General features: G+C 40.0%; 1 protein-coding gene across 2 annotated transcripts in view; it reads right to left on the bottom strand.

The window, feature by feature from the left end:
- Nucleotides 1–18,839, bottom strand: part of LOC140693336 (trafficking protein particle complex subunit 9-like) — a 115,555-nt gene that overhangs the window by 82,012 nt on the left and 14,704 nt on the right. The window contains exon 1 of one of the 2 annotated variants that reach the window (XR_012069082.1): nucleotides 2,956–3,180. Coding sequence is in view for 1 of the 2 variants with exons in the window: in XM_072957272.1 (XP_072813373.1) it covers nucleotides 3,060–3,180 (121 nt within the window). In the remaining variant the exon portion in view is untranslated. Of the gene's footprint in view, nucleotides 1–2,955; nucleotides 3,181–18,839 lie in introns of those variants that run through there. The other variant, XM_072957272.1, reaches the window with a different exon arrangement.

Here is an 18,839-nt window from a genome sequence, read left to right as displayed (position 1 = left end):
GAATTCAAACTCAGATCTGAATGCAGAGTCTGATCTTCCCACTCCGAGGGCTGGAAATTCCTTAACACACAGGGTCCCCAGCTCCTCTGCTTTGTTCCTGGCACCAAGCATTTCCCATGGCGATATTCTCCAGTTCTCAGACACAGCGCTCTGTGCAGCCAATAACCTCCATTCGACCTTGATCATCTACCTGTCACGCCCACCAGGCTTCACCAGGCAAGAAAGCTGGCTTTCAACTGCATACAAAGCCACCCCTGTTTTATCCTGGACTCTTCAGCGGCTTTTCCAGCGTAAACACAGCCATGAAAGTGCTCACAGTTTGTACATGAGCCACACTACCTCTCTCCATCTCTGTCCCCACCTATACTACTTTGCTATGACCATTTTGAGAATCTTGGAAACAAATTTTTAAAAACAGAAAAGAAAGGATTCTGTAACAAGTACTTAATACTTACAATTTTAAATGAGAAGTTACAAAGTGAGTATTTACAAACCGAATCTGCCTTCCTAGGTGTCAGTTTTAACAGTTAAAATATACAATAGCAAAAAATTCTGACTTAAATAATTAACAAAAACATCAACAATAATCTGGAATAAACTCAAAAATAATGCCCATGTTGTACATGGTGGAAGTACAGGACTGTACTGTGGGGTAAAGTAAGAGGTGTGAAAGTAGAGACATCAACATTTTGTATGGAGGAAAGCAGTTTTGTAAAAATGTACGTTCTCCTAAAGATAATTCAAAAGTACTAAAAAATCCCACGAGAGCACTTCTTTTTTTTTTTAACTTGAAAAATTATATTAGAATTCTTCAGGAATAATAAAGTCATAATACTAACCAAGAAAATTTGGGATCGAAAAGAGAATCAAAAAATCGCACTGTCAGATATTAAATAAATGTTTACAATATGTAAGATATAGTGCTAGTGTAAGAAAGTAAGATTGATAAAAATAAACCATGAGCTCAAAAAGAGACTCTAGTGTACATAAGTATTCTTTACAGGTGGGATTTCAAGTTAAAAAGCAAAGTAGGAATTCAATAATTGTCTTGGGACAATCAGAGAATCCCCTGGAAAAAACAAATTCTATTCCAGTCATAATGACCGCAAGAAAAATTACAGAATGTGATGTGAATATTAGAAAGTACTAATAACAGCGAATATAATTCTTTGCTCATATTAATTCAACTTCTCTTCACTATAACAAGTACCATCATCATCTCCATCTTAGAGATTAAAAAAACCTACAGAAGAAATTTATACCATTATAAGAAAGTATTTCTAAGAATAATATCAGGAATTAAACCCAAAAAGAAGACATTTACAATCTTAAGATTATTTTGGGCCACAACAAAAATGAACCTACTGAACAAAATGAAAGGCAAAATATGACAAGGAAAAGCTCTCTGATACATGTTGATGAAGACAAGGGGTTAATGTTCATAATATACATAGAGCTGTCACAAAGCAACAAGAAGCTGCCTCACTTAAATGTGTGCAAAGGACAAAAGAGATCATTCACTTTTTAAAAGTCAGATGGCTAATGAGTGAAAAATGCTCAATACCTCACTGGTCATCAAGTGCAAATTAAAACAATGAAAAAGTACTTTTGCTCATCATATTGGCACATATTTTTAAAAGATATTCTAGCTAGTGTCCATCTTTGAGAGAACAAACTGTGAGCGATCTTTTGGAGGATGACATGTCAATGGATATGTAAACTCTGAAAAACGTGTGTACACACAGGCTGAACTCCACATTTTGGAATCGTTTCATTTAGAAAAATTCAGTTCAAAAAGATGTACTTATCAGAGCATTTACACAGCACTGTTTACAATGGTGAGAAGAAAAGCTGAAGTGAAATCATATCCAGCGATAGAGAATTGGTTACATAAGTTATTCTACATCTTTTCATGCCCCACAGGAGAAGGAATTTCTTGATTCACTTGAAAGGAGCCTGTGATTTATGTAGTTGTCACATCCAAGGACTAAATTTCCAGAAAACTTAACGAAAATAATACTCATACAAGATCACAGGAATGTTTGTATAAGAAGTATGCCAGTCAAACACCCTTTCTGACAGTGGAAAATGGAGAAAACTTAAGTGTCCACCATCAAGACAATGATGCGGTAAATCACGGTGAGCTGTGGGCACTAAAGTTCCGGTGTTTCGGCGTGGTCCAAGGCCTTGTCCACAGTACGCTCCCACGAAAGGTGTCCTTACACAAGAGACCAAACCTGCATATCAGGAAAACCCTCTACTCTATCTGAAAGGACCGGGTGAGTCTGGAGAGAGAGGACGTCTGTGATATATACCTGAGTGAATAAACCGAGCTGCAGAAAACATATAGTATGGCCTTATTTTTCAATAAAGCATATATACACACACATAGACATAGATTTCTCATATACGTGTATGTATGTGTTTATTTATATGACATAGGCATAAAGGTCATGAAATATATACTCCACATTGTCAGCAGTTTTTACTCTCAGGAAAAAAGGGGAAGGGATGTAGGGGACTTTCGGTACCACAACAGATCTCTTTTCAGAATTTCAGTTAAGTATACTTGGAATTTAAAAGTTTATTTAAGTCCAAAGTAAAATGGACGAGGACTCCACAAGACAGAATGCTATACTAGTCATTAAAAATCATGCCAGGGGAGATAGAATATTGTAGAAAAATGTGTAATAAGCCGAATGGAAAATGGAGGTCTCCACACAGTATACAGGCACACATTGCTCGCTGGTTTTTATGACAGAGGTAATACACACTGATGAAAAGAACAGAAAATAGATGTTAATGTGTTAATTATTATCTCTGAGTACTGGCACCAGGATAGATCCATTTGAACCTTTTTTCATACATTTATATTAAATACACACTATTTTTCATCTGAAAAATGCATTTTTAGATGTCTAGTACCACACATTGGAAAATTACACGAGTACTTACAGAAACAAATAACTAGGAGACACCGCAGCAGCGTCACAAAGTGTAGAAAGGGCGATCCTGAATAACACCGCGCAGTTACATAAGGACCCACAAAGTGAGAGCACCTGCTGTAACAGGGCGCGGCCCCCTTCCATTTGTCAGATGTGTCTTCAGGGCTGAGGCAGTTCTGAGCACGGCCAGTGTCAGTGCTGGTGTCTGGATGGATGCCACTGGAGGTGAGGGCACCTGCAAGCCGAGAGGAAGAACAGAAATCATCCTCTGCTTTTTCTGTCTTGTTTCCTTGTTACTTTTAAAGAGAGGCGGAAATAAGATAAACTGGATCTTTCCTACTGAAATTTCAGTAATGAAACCATTTTTAAAGTGATCACAACTTATATTCTGCCTATGACTGTCTTTACAACAAAGCATCATATTTATAAAATGTTAATTAACTCAGTTAATTAACTCCCTGTTGAAACATTCTAGTAAAGAGCATGAACTGCAGTATGTAAAAGAACCACACCTGCAGTGACTAGCTCAGCTGTCTTGACGGCAGTGCAGTCAGCCCCCACCATCCCGTGGCCCTGAGCTCCTGATGCTGGTAAGAGAGCGCGCTGCTGCCTCAGATAGAAAGAAAAGGTGAAAGCATTTTCTGAAATCTACAGCACTGACAAAACATAACTGATAAATCCCAGGCTCCTTTGAGGCTGTCATTTTCCGTTTCTGGCCAACACCCGTCAATGAGCAGAACCACCCCATTCCCGAGTCATGGGACTCACGTGGGCAGAAGTTTTGGAGAAATTTCCAGGTATAGAATGTAAACCAACTATACATAAAACTCTGAAAAAGAAAAGATGCAATAATCTGATTTTGGAAGACACTAAAATATTCTCCTAAGCCTTAGTACTTGGAAAGGCTGGGCTTCTACTGAGCCACTTATTTATTTCACAGCCAATGAGCATCTCCCACAAACCCTGTTTCCCTGTGTCTGCTGGGAGCTTCAGGCACATTGATGTTGTCTATCTTATAAGTCACAAGGCAGAGGCGTGTGTCTCACGCTGGCAACTCTCACACAGGCTCAACTCCTAGCCTCACTGTATGAACTTGGCCCCATTTTCTCACCTGTTTATTTGGTACCTGTTCTTCTGTAAGCTGCCTGAAATGCTTATTGAAACAAGTCAGAAGAATGAGTGGGTAGAGAAATGGACAGATGGACAGGTGAGAGATGGGCAGAAAAACAGAGAGTCTCCAAGAGAAGGGGAGCAATCAAAATTACCTATGCAAAACCCTCTTCTAGTCAGGGAAGGAAACCACCACGGAGAAGTGTGAAGAGGCAGGTTGCTTAGGACTGTTTCCTGGATTCCATGAAAAGTCACACCAAGAGATGAGAGGGTAGAACTATAAATAATAAAAGAAAAAATCATGCATGTTTGAAAAATATATCTACATTATGTACTTTCTAAAGAATAGAGTCAAATTAGCAAGGCCCAATAACACAATCCTTGGGTATATACAGAAGTGAGAATCCCATCTCCAATCTGCAAGGCATCCCTTTGGAGCACTGAGAGTCTACACGGTGCAGTCATAAAGCCATCACCGCAAAAGCGATGCTATCCTGCACTTACGAGGAAAGAGCAGCTGTGCTCGGTCTGCCTACACGTGTCTTTTACACCCCTCAGCACCTCTACGGGGGAGGGACGCCTAGCGAGCCCCATCTCTGCAGGACAGAAAACAAGTCCAAGAGAGGCTAAGCCGACCTACCAATTCTCCATCTCACAGGACTTGTCACTCCAGACCAGGACTCGAACTCGGACCCACGTTTGTAACCACAGTACTACCGTATTTTATGTGCTTTTTGTGTGTATAATACATTTGTTTCTGGCATGAAAGGGTATTTAATAAATGATCGGTTGTCTTGTCTATCTCATTAGTTCACAATCTTTATATTTTTGAATTGTACTCTTCCCCTGGAGAAAGGAACGGAAAGAGCGGGGGTCAGAATGAGGTGGGGCTCCATTCTTTATCTGTTGCCTCATCTCATCCAAGTCCCCAAACAGGGAGAAAGAGCAAATGTTCTCTTCATCATTTAAAGAGAGGGCTCCAGTGACGGTGACTTACTCAACCCCAAAACCAAGTCTGGGGGAAGGGCACATGCAGCAACGAGAGCAGTATCACCTGTAGGAAGGCAAAAAGAGCTCAGGGGATGGCTCAATGGGTCAGCCTGATTTCATTTCAATCGATAATACAATAGCACACTCTAAAAAAACTAGAATGCAATGGATTTCCTCTTTCTTGACATCTAGCAAGTTTCCACATCTCACATGTAACATTATCACGAACTAGTGAAAGGAAGAGTCCACAGACAAGGAAAATCAATGCCACAGGCAGGCTGAAACACAGGCTGGAGGAAAGGAAGGGAAAGGGCATAGTAAAGAAGAGGGGAAATTCTGGGAAAAAGACATCATCACAAGGACTCTCAAGCATCATCCAGCAATCATATAATCATTCTTTCAAGAGAGAGTTACTTAGGTCCTATTTTGTGCAACATTGTACAGTGGGCGAAGCAAGAGCACAGCGTCCATGGTGGCAGCAAGCTGCGGAGCTCCAATACACTTCTGATCCCGGTACCTTGCACACTTGTCCTCAGTATAAAGGCAAAATATATAGTAAAATAATCCAATGTAAACTCTATGCAATGCTGAAAAAAATTAAAGAATACCTAAATACCTGGACAGACACACCACGCACATTCCTGAATCAAATGACAGCATTCTTGGGATGGCAGTGCTCCCCAGAGCGATCCATATATTCAACGTGGACTCGATCACAATCCCAGTGGGTTCCTCTGCAGAAACTGACTATCTGCTGCTACAATTCATATGGGAATTCGAGGATCTCAGTAACCAAACCGTACTTGAAATAGAAGAACAGTTTGAGAGGACTTGTAATTCTCAATTTCAAACCTTACAACTGTATCTCCAGGTGAGATTAGAGGCCATTTTTAAGTTATAATTGTGTTTATCCTTATTTTCTAAATTCTGTACAACGAATATACCTGTTAGAATAAGAAATTTAAAAAGTAAGGTATCTTTTAAAACATGCAAACCTATTCATTCATTGGGAAAAAAATATTTTGACTATAAAGAAGTAAACAAATATCTAGTGAAAAAGGACTATTTAAAAACAAGAGTGCATTTACATTTTTTGTAAATTGGAAACTGGAAAGCACAAACACATCAAGTTTCTAGGGAGAGTGTTGCAACATATTAATTGTTATTTCCAAAATTCTAATTGAACAATGAAAACTCAAGAAAGAGAAAATCTTGATTGACAGCCAACTGCAAACACATGGAGAGCAAAGGCCTAGAAATCACAGTTCCTTTAACTCTGCTACTAACTCAATAGGAGAGGAAATTCCTCAGTGAGGGGACAGTGGAATCCCATGCATAAGACAGGATACACAGTACAAACTGCACTAGAATTGGGGGTGATTTCCATAGAAGAATTCTAAAGTTACAACATTGATGAAAAACTATAAAAACACTGACAGACAGATTAAAACACACAGTCATATATATTATATAAAAACATATGAAGTCTGCCCCCATGTTGCATAGAAATACAAACATATTTGTTCATTTATGGGCACTGATTACTTTATCCCAGGTAGAATATTTCAACTAAAATAGATAATCAATAATACACTCCTCTTGTCAAAACTAGTTGATAAGTTACTCTGCTATGTATGCATAATGTGTCTAAGATAGATTTAAAATTAGTGAAAAAGATTTTTGTATGGTTTCTTGAACCCTTCTCAAAACACCAAGCTTAATTTTAAAATAAATCTGAGCAGTATTTCTATATGATCTTTTCCCTTGTGAAATGAACAACACAGTCTGTTGTCAAAATTCTTTCCTTACAATGATTCACGAGCACCGTATACTCACAAAACTGCTGGACAGCAAGGCACTATCCAGACACTGTGACAAATCAAATGAAACACAAGGAAGACAGTGACCCTATTCTGCAGGGCTTATAATCTGTTCCAACACCGGGTTTTTATTTGATTTGTTTGATTGGTTAGAAAAATAAAATCACTCAAGTACATTCTTCTTTGAGCATTATGTAAATCATGACTCTCTTTTTAGTGTCATGAGCAGGAAAGACTTGAGTATGAATTGATTAGATCAACTAGGCACAATCATCGCTGGAGCCTGTGTAATAAATAAGTACATGAGATCTAAAATAAACCTACACAGATCTCTGCAAGGAAAATGAAGAGGTGAGTTCCCCAATGAGAAAACAAACAATCAAGAAATCAAAAAAGGAAAACTTTTTCATTAATGATTCCAGGCAGTAGTGGAGCATGGTGGTGAAGATCACAAATGCTGGGGACAAACATGAGGGTCTGAAATCCCACAGCACTGGGTAGCTGTGACACTGATATTTCAGTGAAATTTTCTGCACCTCAGTCTCCTATCCATAGACTGGGGACAGCCACAGCACCCATCTCCTAGAACAGTCTTAAGAATTAAGTTATTTTTTATATAAAAGTTTAAATAAAATACCTCAGATTTTAAATATTACCCCAAAAGCTCAAGGAACAAAGAAAACAGTGATAAATTGGAGTTCATCAAATGTTAAAAATTTGCTTCAAAGGACACCATCCAGAAGGTGAAAAAACATCAGAGAGGAGAAAATTTTTTCAAATTATTTATCTGATTAAGTATTTGTATCTTCAAATAAAAGAAAAAACTCCTACAACTCAACAAGAAAAAGAGAACTCAATTAAAATGTGTATAAAGTATCTGAAAATGTATTTTTCAAAGAAAATATACAAATGGCCAATAAGCACAATCAAACGATGTTCAATATCATTAGCTGTAAAAGAAATCAAGTCAAAACCACTAGGAGAAACCGCTTCACACTTACTACAATAGGTTATAATAAAAAAAATGTGTAACAAGCACTAATGAAGACACAGAGGAAGCGGAGCGCGCAGCCCTTGCTTTTGAGGATGTAACACAGGGTGGCCACTTTAGAAAACAGCCTGGCAGGTCCTCAGAGAGTTGAACATTTGGTTTATGAATGACCCAGCATTTCTGCTCTCTGGTCACACAAGTAAGAGAACTGAAAACAAATGTCCACATAAAAATTCCTACAGGAGTATTCACGGCGCCATTACTCTTCACAAACAAAAAGCAGACACAACACAAACGACTATCACCTGATGAATGGGTAAACAGTAGGGCCCAGATATACAGTAGAATATAATTCAGCAATAGCAAAGCATAGAGTACTGACCCAGGCCACAACCTGGAAATACATTGAAAAAGTTACTCAGTGTGAAAGAAGTCAGTCACAATAGACAGTTCCATTTACATGAAATAACTTGTTTTACATGAAATGTCCAGCACAGGCAAATCCATAGAGAGAGAACAATGGCTGCCTGGGGCTGGGGGAGGATGAGGAAGATGGGAATGACTGCTTGTGCATACAGGGCTTCCTGTTGGGGGATGAAAATATTCTAAGATTGACTGCGATGCACAATTCTGGGCTTTGAGTAAAAACCGCTGCACATTTTAATGGGTGAATTGTATTAAAACTGTTAAGGACAAAAGCACCTAGGGCCAGAACCTTCAAATAGTAAATGCAAATTGCTAACTTTTATTACAGGAAGAAGAAACTGCCCTCAGCATGAAAGCAGGAGATCGGCAAATATGGGTTAACAGAATTGGACAAGAGCATTTCACTTGAAAGAGTTGCTGAGTGTACACGAAATATTCAGAAATAGGAAAATCAGCTTGACATCACGAAGAAGCATTCTGCTTCAAATGCAGATCAAGGATTCGGCAAGCCCAGCTGCTAGAAATAACCAGAGAAGAAACCTGGTTCTTACAACAAGCACCAGAGCCAACAAGGAAATGGTGGTGAGGAAAGCAGGCAGCCAAAAATCTGGAACAGTTTGCTACAAATAATTTCTCCACTGAAAATTCAAAAATAAAATGAAAGTGATGCAATGCTGAGCTGGCCTCACGTTAAAGGGCTTCCTCTGCTGCTCGACAGTTCTGTAACCCCGAATGAGAGACTCAGGAGAATCAGCATGGCTCCTGGCAGTCCCCAAGTGACTGCCCTCCAGCACGTTTACCACCATCACATCTGCCAGGGTTGTATTGCAGAGAAGAGACCAACTTCTAAAAGGCACAGGAAATGTTTACCAGGGAAGAAAAGGCTGCTGTCAGTCCTGGGACAGAGGCAGTGTGAGCAGAGGCCAGAAGGCTGCAGGTGAACTGGAGCAGACCTGGGGCAGGAAGGGACCACGGAAGAGCAGATCTCAATTTTCTACTCTCTCTCCCTAGAGGTAGGAGAGATAAAGCCTGCATCCTTCTCACCTGGAACTGTGGGTTCTGGCTGGCAGAAGTCTTACGTACAGGGAATGAATACTCAAGACTCTGTGGAAAAAGTCACGAAAGAGAGAGGGCGTAGGGACCCAACTCCACGAGCCTCTCAAATGATCCCATATTTATTGTGTATAATCAAAGGAAAACGTCATTAACAGTTGTGTGATAGTAAGCAGGAACTTGGGGAAAGAAGGATGAGACAGAGATTGTAGAATCCACCATGAGTACAAAGGCTTAGTGTATCTTTAGGTAAGTCATGGGGTGAGGGGAATAAGATACATTCTTTAGACATGTGAATTACAAAGCAGACCACCAGACCAGCTAGGTCCTTGCTTGGGGGATAATAGAGTATCTAACTGCACACAAGCGCAGCCTTTATAGCTGTGGGCCTGGGTCATTGCTTTGCGATGAGCAGAGTGCTATCTAAAACATCATCTACGCAAGCAAAGCATTATCTCTGCTTTTTAAGGCAAGGAGACAGGAGTGAGGATGCACAGGCACTTGCTTGCAAAGCAGTTACTAAGCATACGTTTTCTTCTTAAATTTGACAGGCGGCTGGGGTCTGTTACAATTTGTTAACCCAATCATGGGCTCCCACATGGAACCATTATGGAGGACACCCTAAGGTGACAAATCCTGGCTCTGGGTCTTTTCCTGCCAGCTTCAGCCACTCTAGCAGAGTCTAGGCACATTCCTGAATAATGATCATACAGAACCACCCACACTGTTAACTCCTGGTGCTTGAAACTTAATTTTAGCTCTACACAACTTAACGTAGAAAAGTTTCAGAAATAAAAGATATTATATTTACTTTATATCTCATCATAGGACTGATTTTTCTGATTGCTCTAAGCTGCTTCTTCTTGGTAAAGCACCTAATTCTGCAGGTGAATTCAGTACTTTCTTTGGGCATAACTAGCCAGTTTGGGCTCGCTAACTTCTATTGGTCAAATACCGATACACTTAATTGATTTCATTGTTCATCACTTTCAGCTGGGAGCAGAGGGAGTGTCACTCTGTTCCTCAGCCCACCCTCAACCCTTATCATCAGCAACTCAGGCCTCCGGAAACCAAAAAAAGCTTTTGTTTCCCTTCTACAGTTTCAACAAACCCAACAGGATACATAAGCCTGGAGAAAGAATTCAACACAAATGTTAAAACAAAAATCAATAAACCTGAAGCAACTCCATCTCCGAATCATGATACACAATGACATGAGATTAAGTGTGTCAGGCCCAAAGCATGGGTGAGCCTGACCACCTGATTTCTATTCTTCAAAGGAAGGAAAGTTTTCCTATTTTTTATTATCACTCTGTCATTGTTTCTGATTAAGCCAAAAACTAGTTTATGAAATAATTAAGCATTGAAATAACAGATTTTTGTTGTATCAATTACAGAAGGCATTCAGAGGTGTTAGGAAAAACCACCTCTGTAAAAAATGCAAAATTTCTTCCACTGTGAAGAACACGTATACAAAATGCAACAGAGAATTCAAGCTCTTGTGGAGAGGAGCAAAAGCCACAGAATCAAAGCAAAGTCATTACTATGAGTCAACTCAAAATTCACTGGACAATCATGTTCAATGCATTCAATGAAATTTAAAGGCATACTGCAAACCATACACTTAATGATCTGCAGGCTAGAGGAAGAATTTCTCTCTTTAACAGACAAGAGTAATCAATGGGGTGCCCCACCAAACAAGGACCAAAGAACAATCAGGTTTTTAACAGTTCTGATATATCAGCATTTTCTAAAGATCAAAATCCAGAAATTTTAAACATTGATTCACACCACAATGAAACAAGCACTTAAAAAAAAAGAAAAGAAAATAAGCACATAGAACATGTACATAGATCAATGAGAATTTCTTGAGACGCTGGAAGAAACAGGCTATAGTCTTTTACTTGAGAAATAAAACTACTTTTAAAGATAAATGCTAAAACACATTTCATCATTCATGTTGCCTTGAAAAATCTGAGGCACTTGTATCTGATTAGAAAAGCAATTCTGAGTAATAGTGTGTTACAATTCAGAGCCAGTTTGCTTTAGAAGAAAAGAGAAAAGAAAAGCTACCGTTTCTCATATACTGCACAAAGTGTGAAGTGTCTCCCTGCCTCTTTCTCCTCCCGTTTTCTAAGCTCATGCTTCCCAACCCTTCTGAAACAAGTATGAGAACCTCTTATTCCCGCCAATATGCCAAATGACAAAAGAAAATCAATTTATTTGTGTAAGTATATGCTTAAACCTTGAACTGGAAGAGAAAGATATCAGAAGTCTATATGGAACTTATTTCTACATTCCTGAAATCACACACACAAACGTTCACACAGACACAGACACAGACACATACCCCCTGGATTACTGGGAAATTCACAAGCTTAGGATTTCCATCTTCTAGAAGATAACTTTGTAGTTAGTTTAAAATACAAAACTGTCAGCTTTGGAAAGCCTTGATCACCTGCTAAACCATCCAAATATCAAAGAGACCCAATTAGCCTTCTCGGTAGAATGTAATTTCCCATGATGGCAAAACATACCCTAAAAAGTCCTGGATCTAAGTCTCGTGTTTATCACTAGCTATGATCGTTTTTAAGCACATTAACAGATTCAGAAACTTATGTCTCAACAGCATTTATTCTTATTGAAATAGTATACGTGTTCATTTGCCTATACAGAGACCAGGTCCCATGATGGAGTTTAAGAGCTATTTTGTGTATTGCAATATTTATTTTTAAGTGCAGAAAAGGAGGGTGGGTATTACTCAGTTGTAGAGCACCTGCATAGCATGCACAATGTCCTGGCTTCAGTCCCCAGTACCTCAAAAAAAAAATAAATAAAATAAGGGCATATTTAAAAATGAGTAAAGTTATAAAAAAATGCAGACTAAAAACCACTGCAATCTAGGAGACACAATTACAATAAAAAAAAACAAGAGTTTCTATCAATTATTGGCTATTTGCCAATCGCAGAGACAACCATCACGTGTGATTCTCAGCAACCCTACTAAGTAGACACGGATGGGAAACCAGGCTCTGCAGGTGAGGAGACGGAGCTCAGAGGAGCCGGGGACGCTGACCGTCCTGCTTCCCGTGACACCACATCAGCCCAGGGCAAGCGCTGACGGAGCTGCAATGAGGGGACACCCAGCTGCATGGAACCTTGGGGCACTGGGGAGTCCCAGAAAACACTAAAAACTGTTCAGTGAAAAACCAGCTCAAATATAATACACTGTGCCACATTCTTTAAACAGGGAACATGAGTGAGACCTTTTTGATGCCTCCGTGTCCTTTCTGCCATCGTCAGTTACTTGCCCTCACAGCGTGACCAGTGATGAACTGGACCCCATATGAAGCGCACTCAGATGGCAGAGCATTTGAAGCTGTTTTATGAAGTTTGTAAGACTCTGTCTGTGCCTCACACAGGCGGTCATCCATCACTTCTCACCGGTGTGGATGTACCACCTGAAATCACTCCTTTCTGCTTTTTAAAATCCCTTCATCTACTCCAGACTTTTCAATAGCAAAGAAGCAGCTAAACCACAGACAGTGGACAGCTTTTCACCAAATTTCTTGAACAGCCCATCGGACTACCTGGAAGCCCTTTACTTTTATTAAACCCACTTCCAGGTACTTCATCATTTTCGGATTGGTGGACTTGGCCTCTGACTGAGCTACTCAGAGAGCTCCCAGCCTCACATCCGTGAGAGGACCCTGCTGTTGGGAGAAATCAGTGAGAAAGGCGTACATCCCCCAGTCATGTCTGCATGGCTAGAAGTGCCACAACGTGCTAAAAATTTATACCATCATAACCCCTGGGCTCCCATGGACTGGTTTCACATTAACCAAACTCATGAGACACTGATGCAAGAAAACCAGAAATTTAACTTATTAATGTAACAGAAGATGTGAAACTATGAACCAGACTGCAATATCAGAGTTCAACCATGAGTATATGTTCTCCTCCACGGCCCAAACACGGGCAGGCAGTCACATGGCAAGTGTGGACAGAAGCAGAGCAGGAAGGATTTCTAGATGAATTCAATGGACTAAATTTCTGTTATACCAACAGATCTGCTGCCTGGAAAACAATTAATTCTAATCACGGTGCACTCTTCGTGGACAGTTGCCGAGACACGACTGTGAGCACCTGTGTAACTCTCCTTTCCCTGTCCTTTCTGGGCTAATTGATGCACAGACGTACAGAAATCCAGGGATGCAGATACATCTAAACACCCAAAGCCCATTCTGGGAACCACAATACCATACAGCCAGGGTTAAAATACTTGCTCTGCCACTTACTAGTTCTGTGACCTTGGTCAACTTACCCTCTGTGTGCCTCAATTTCCACACTGTGAAACTGGGATAACAATCAAACCTTCCTTACTCGCTTGTTGAGAAGATTGAAGGATTCATTTCTGTAAAACGCTCAGAAAAGAATGTAGCACATTTTGGGTGCTCAACAAATGTCAAATTAATATTACAGTGGTTTACAAGTCTCCTTCCTAATCATCTTCTGTGTTTCCTGGCTAGACTAATACCCAAAGGAAATTCTTATTTCTCCTTTTATAAACTCATGGGATGAACCCTTCTGTTCCATCCCACCACCTGTTTAAACTGATGGAAGGGATACCTCCTCCCCACTCCTCTGGGCCATGCAGAGCGCTACTCCCTTCACAGCCCTGACCCCTGGCCCACAGCTAGCCCTCCTCACATTAACAGATTGAGTTGTGATTCCGGGGAGACAAGCAGGGCATGTGAAACCCTTCCTTTCCCTCCAGTGTTGACTACCCTAGGGAAGCACCCTGGATGCTCAGCTCCATTGCAGAACAGCCCTGTGCATGATGGGGCTCATTCTCTCAAGGGAAGGCTTGCTGTGGCCCAGAGATACCTGGGACAGGGTGAGTCTCTACTTCTGGGACACAGTATCATGACACTCATTTATCCACAGCCCTGAAGTTCATGGAGAACGTGGCTTCATCAGTAACAAAGAAGACATTTATCGCCTGCCTACTCTTTTGTGTCATCTCTCAGTTGGCTGCTGGAGACAACATGTGTATAAGTATTGGTTCCCCTTAGGCCCCAACATATATGAAGTAACAAAAATTTCTGTGGCTTAACGTTGGTCCAGGGCGACTGTGTAACAGTTCTGACTCTGCTGATGCTAAATTATGGGTGTAGGAATTATGGAACGTCCTCAAATATCTTTCATCATAAAATCAGCTTTTCTTATTTTCTTGTTTCTTTGTAATTACCAAAGACTATAAAATGATGGCTGCACACAAAACAGCAGCTAAAGTTTATGAGCTCTCTTGACATACCCACTGTGGTAAACATGTTACATAATTACTAATTCTCACAATTCTACAAAGCAGATATGAGTGTCCCCTTCTCACAGACGAGGGGAAAACTCAGAACGAGCTGACTCAGGATCACATGGTTCAGTGTCAGCACGTGCAGGCAAACCCAAGTCAAGAAACTACACCCCATCATATATGTACCAAATCAACTCCCACCAATTAACACACAGCGGCGGGGTCAATACTCAGGGAACTCAACACACCTTTCAGCTTTATGGTGCTCCAGAGGCAGCTTCTAGCTGTTTTATAATATCCCGGCTCACTGGTTTCTAACACTAGAAGAAAAGCCCGATTTTGCCATTGTTTGCACAGCAAGTCTGAAATGTTCACAGCGAGATAAAAGAATAAAACTATGATATAAGCAGAAAAAATTTTCCAGGTAGAAAGACATAATGGACGTTGTGCTATTCTGAAGCATTAAGCAAAGGAATCAAAATAAAATCACATTGTTTAAGCCTTATTTTACAAACAGAAAAATTAAGACTGTAAAAAGTTGCAACAGCGCCACCTATGGCTAAAAAGACCTTCCAGGTTGCCGGGAAACATGCAACACAAAAATTGACTGTAAGATGAGAAACGAGAATCAGATAACTAGAAGCTTATGTAGCATATACTGCACTTTGCTTCGGGGGGATGGAGGGGTATTCAGTATTTAATCTGATATTGCTAATACTCCTAAATATAAACAAAAGACATAGGCTCATGGAAGCTCATCTTAGAAGAGGAAAGAATCCAGTCCAGCCACTTCATTTTACACGAGGGGAGACTGAGACCTGAGATCTGTCCTCCTGGCAATCAGCAGCAAAGCTCTCCTAGGTCTCATGTCTTGCACTGTAGTAAAAACCAACAGAACTGTACTAGGCCTATATTCATAAAAGTCACGTCTGTATTTTTCCAACAGTAGGTAATCTAAGTATCTTGCAAAATACTTCTCAAAGAGCCAGGAAATCATAGAAGGGTATTGAAATACAAAAACATTTATTTACATATTAAAACAGCATGAGCTTTATTCTCTCTATTAAAAAAGTGACATGTCAAATCAAAATTTTGAAATTTTAAAACCTGAAAAGAGTGCAGAAAAAAATCAAAATTTTCTTTAGTCACAAAAGAGAGAAGCTTATTCCCTGATAATAATCAATGTGGATTTTTCTAAACTTAATGGTTCTGGTCAGAATCCCGAGAAATTAAATGTCTGATGGATGGTTACACGGCAACATGAATTCTGAGCTTACATTCTGTGTAAATAATCTTCAAGGTCGTCTGCTTAAGGCAATTTAAGTAGTCCCTGTCTCACTAGAATGACACAGATTTCATTAAAGCTTCATACTGCACTTAAAAAAAACAATCCTAGTTACTTTAAGCCATATTAATGTATATCATATATACACATATTGAATATGCATCAGAAATAAGCTACCCTTTTTAGTATTCAGAGTTGATACTTCTAAACTATCAGTCACTGTGAAAGCGCATTTTTATTAAGCACCTCTACGGTGCTTTGTATACAAGGCGTCCAGCTCTCACAGTCAGACAAGGTAAACCATATTACTCAAATTTCACAAATGACGAAATATACTTAAGCCATGTAAACAACTAAGATATTCATCATCAGGAAAGAAAAGAGTAAGGATTTTACTTACAATACTCACTGACAAAGTTTTCTTTCATACTAAGACTACATAAAACAAATTCAGTGTTTGGAAATTTTTCAGTAAATAAGCACCACTAGAAAAAACAAGTAACATCATTAGCAACAGTTGGACTTTCAAAGACCACTTCTCTCTTGCACAATAGTTATTTTAAATGTTTTGTTTTTAGTTCTCACAAAGCACTAAATTAAAAAACTATTTCCTTTACAGTCATTACCTGAGAATAAAACATTTGTGAAAATGTACAATTTTAATTTATGCCACTCTGCCTCTCATTCTCACTGGTGTCTCTCCTTTGAAGACCTCATCAGGCTGAGATAGCTAAAATCGGTCATTTATGGGCTCACAGGAGTTCGGGAAAACACTCAACGGGAAGCTGATTAGAGGAGCAATTGAGAATTCATCCTGTGCAGCCTGGATTCCAGCATCGAGCTAGCCACCGCCAGCTGCGTGTCATTTGGGGCAAGCTGACCCATCTCTCAATCCCTCAGCTACAAAAAAGGAGACACTGATACCTACAATCAAACACTTGCTATGAAGTAAAATATGAGCAAAGCATTTTAGCCTCAGTTAGGCGTCCACTCACAGCGAGTTTGGTCATTATGATGATGAGGATGGCTGTTAACAAATTAAGCTCGACCAAACAGGAGAAATCACCTTAAAGGAGAAACATTTTAAGTCCATGAGTAGAGTATTTCCTTTTGGGTGGACTGTAGAATATTCTATAGATTTTTTTTTAATAAACCAAATTTTGTCCATTAATTGTAGATTTACAGGTTCATGGACAAGTCTCCAGAAAAATAATTAGAGGCCTCTAACCTCTGAAAATTAAGATGTAAATTTAAAAAAAAATCAGGGAAGAGATTATACCTCATTTGGGAGAGTATGTGCTTAGCATGCATGAGGCCCTCAATTCAGTCCCCAGTAACTCCATCTAAAAACTTTGTTTTTTAAGAAATAGAGAATTAAAGCAAAAGGATGGAGGAATACGGAAATTTTTAGAGACTCATCTCAGATTTAAGATAGGGAAGAAACCATCCAATTCTCAGAAGAAATCTTGAGGACTATGTAAACTGGATCTGAGATGTCTAGTCTTTTAACATTATTCATGAAATCATATTACCAAGTCTTAAAACTACCTGATAACCCACAGTGGTGATACTGATCATAACAGCTACCATCACGTATCGAGCTCCGGCTAGGACTGCTCTGTTCTGACATCTCTACCCCTAAGGCCTCACCAGGCGGAGAGCACTAAATTCGGTCATTTATGAGCATCTCGTGTAAGTCCTCCATTTGTGCTTCTCACTCTCCCCTCACCAGCTCCTCTGAGGGAAGCACTGTTATCATCTTCCCCACCCGCAGATAAGGCCACTGAGGCACAGACACTAAACCCGTTCCAGGCCACATTGGAATTAAAGGACGTCTGTATTTCTGCTGTTTTGCTTTTGACAAAGGAATCTGAGATATCAATTCAAAGCAGACTGTTAAATAATCAAGTCTGTCAGGTCTTCACCTCAAAGAGCAGATACTATAAATTCCTGATGTAGGATGAGGCTGCCGTCACAAACTGACTCAGCTTGAAATTAATATCCAAGATGAAGCAGCGGATACACGTAAATATTCACGATTGTCAAGTCTGCCCACGGGTCTGGGCCCTTCACTGCCTGAAAGGGGGTGAAATCCCCACCCGTGTCTGGGAGGGAAGCGCGGCTCTTCCCGGGCTCACCCAGGCTTCATAGGCTATTTACCCCCACAGACTAGCCTCAACGGTTAAAAGCTCTCAAGATTTTTACACCAGGCAAAACTGAAAGACATTTCTGTAGATGGAGCACTTTCTCAGGCTTAAATTTTTTTGCCTACACTCAGCCAGAGGGAGAAAAGAAACAGGACTCTACAAAGTCCTGACCCTCACCACTCACAGGAGTAGAATGACCACAGCAGAAGATGGCCCTTCACATTGCAGGATGTGAACAAAATAAAGATGCCCCAACAACAGGCACTCCCAGACACAGCGCTCAGCAGTCTTCTGCACAATCACAGTTGTGCAGCCCTCAACACCTTCTATTTCCAGAACACTTCATCAGCCCAAAAGAATCCCCCTATCACTAGCATTCACTCCGTAATCCCCCTCCACCCAGCCCCTTCCAACCATCACCTGCTCTCTGCCTCTGCATGTGCCTTTTCTGGGCTTTTCAGATCACTGAAATCAACAATATCTGGCCGTTTGTGTCTGCTTCCTTTCAATTAACATGCTGTTAGCAAGGCTTGTATATTTTGAAGTGGCATCAGCATCTCTTTATTTTTTATTTTTTTTGGAAACGTTAAAGATTATTAGAAGGTGGTAAGTACTATCAAAAAGAGTAGAGTGGAGCATAAGTGATTGTGTTTCAAAGGGAAAAGTGTGGGTTGAACAGTCAGGGTGGACTTCCCAAAACAGGTGGCATTTTTCATTTTCCTCTTTTTTTTTTCTTTTTTATTCACTCTTACGTGTGAATA

The sequence above is a fragment of the Vicugna pacos genome, unplaced genomic scaffold, assembly GCF_048564905.1.
Source record: "Vicugna pacos unplaced genomic scaffold, VicPac4 scaffold_19, whole genome shotgun sequence".
NCBI lineage: Eukaryota > Metazoa > Chordata > Mammalia > Artiodactyla > Camelidae > Vicugna > Vicugna pacos.
The sequence above is the reverse complement of the archived record's forward strand: the minus strand, read 5'-3'. Positions and strand labels throughout refer to the sequence as shown.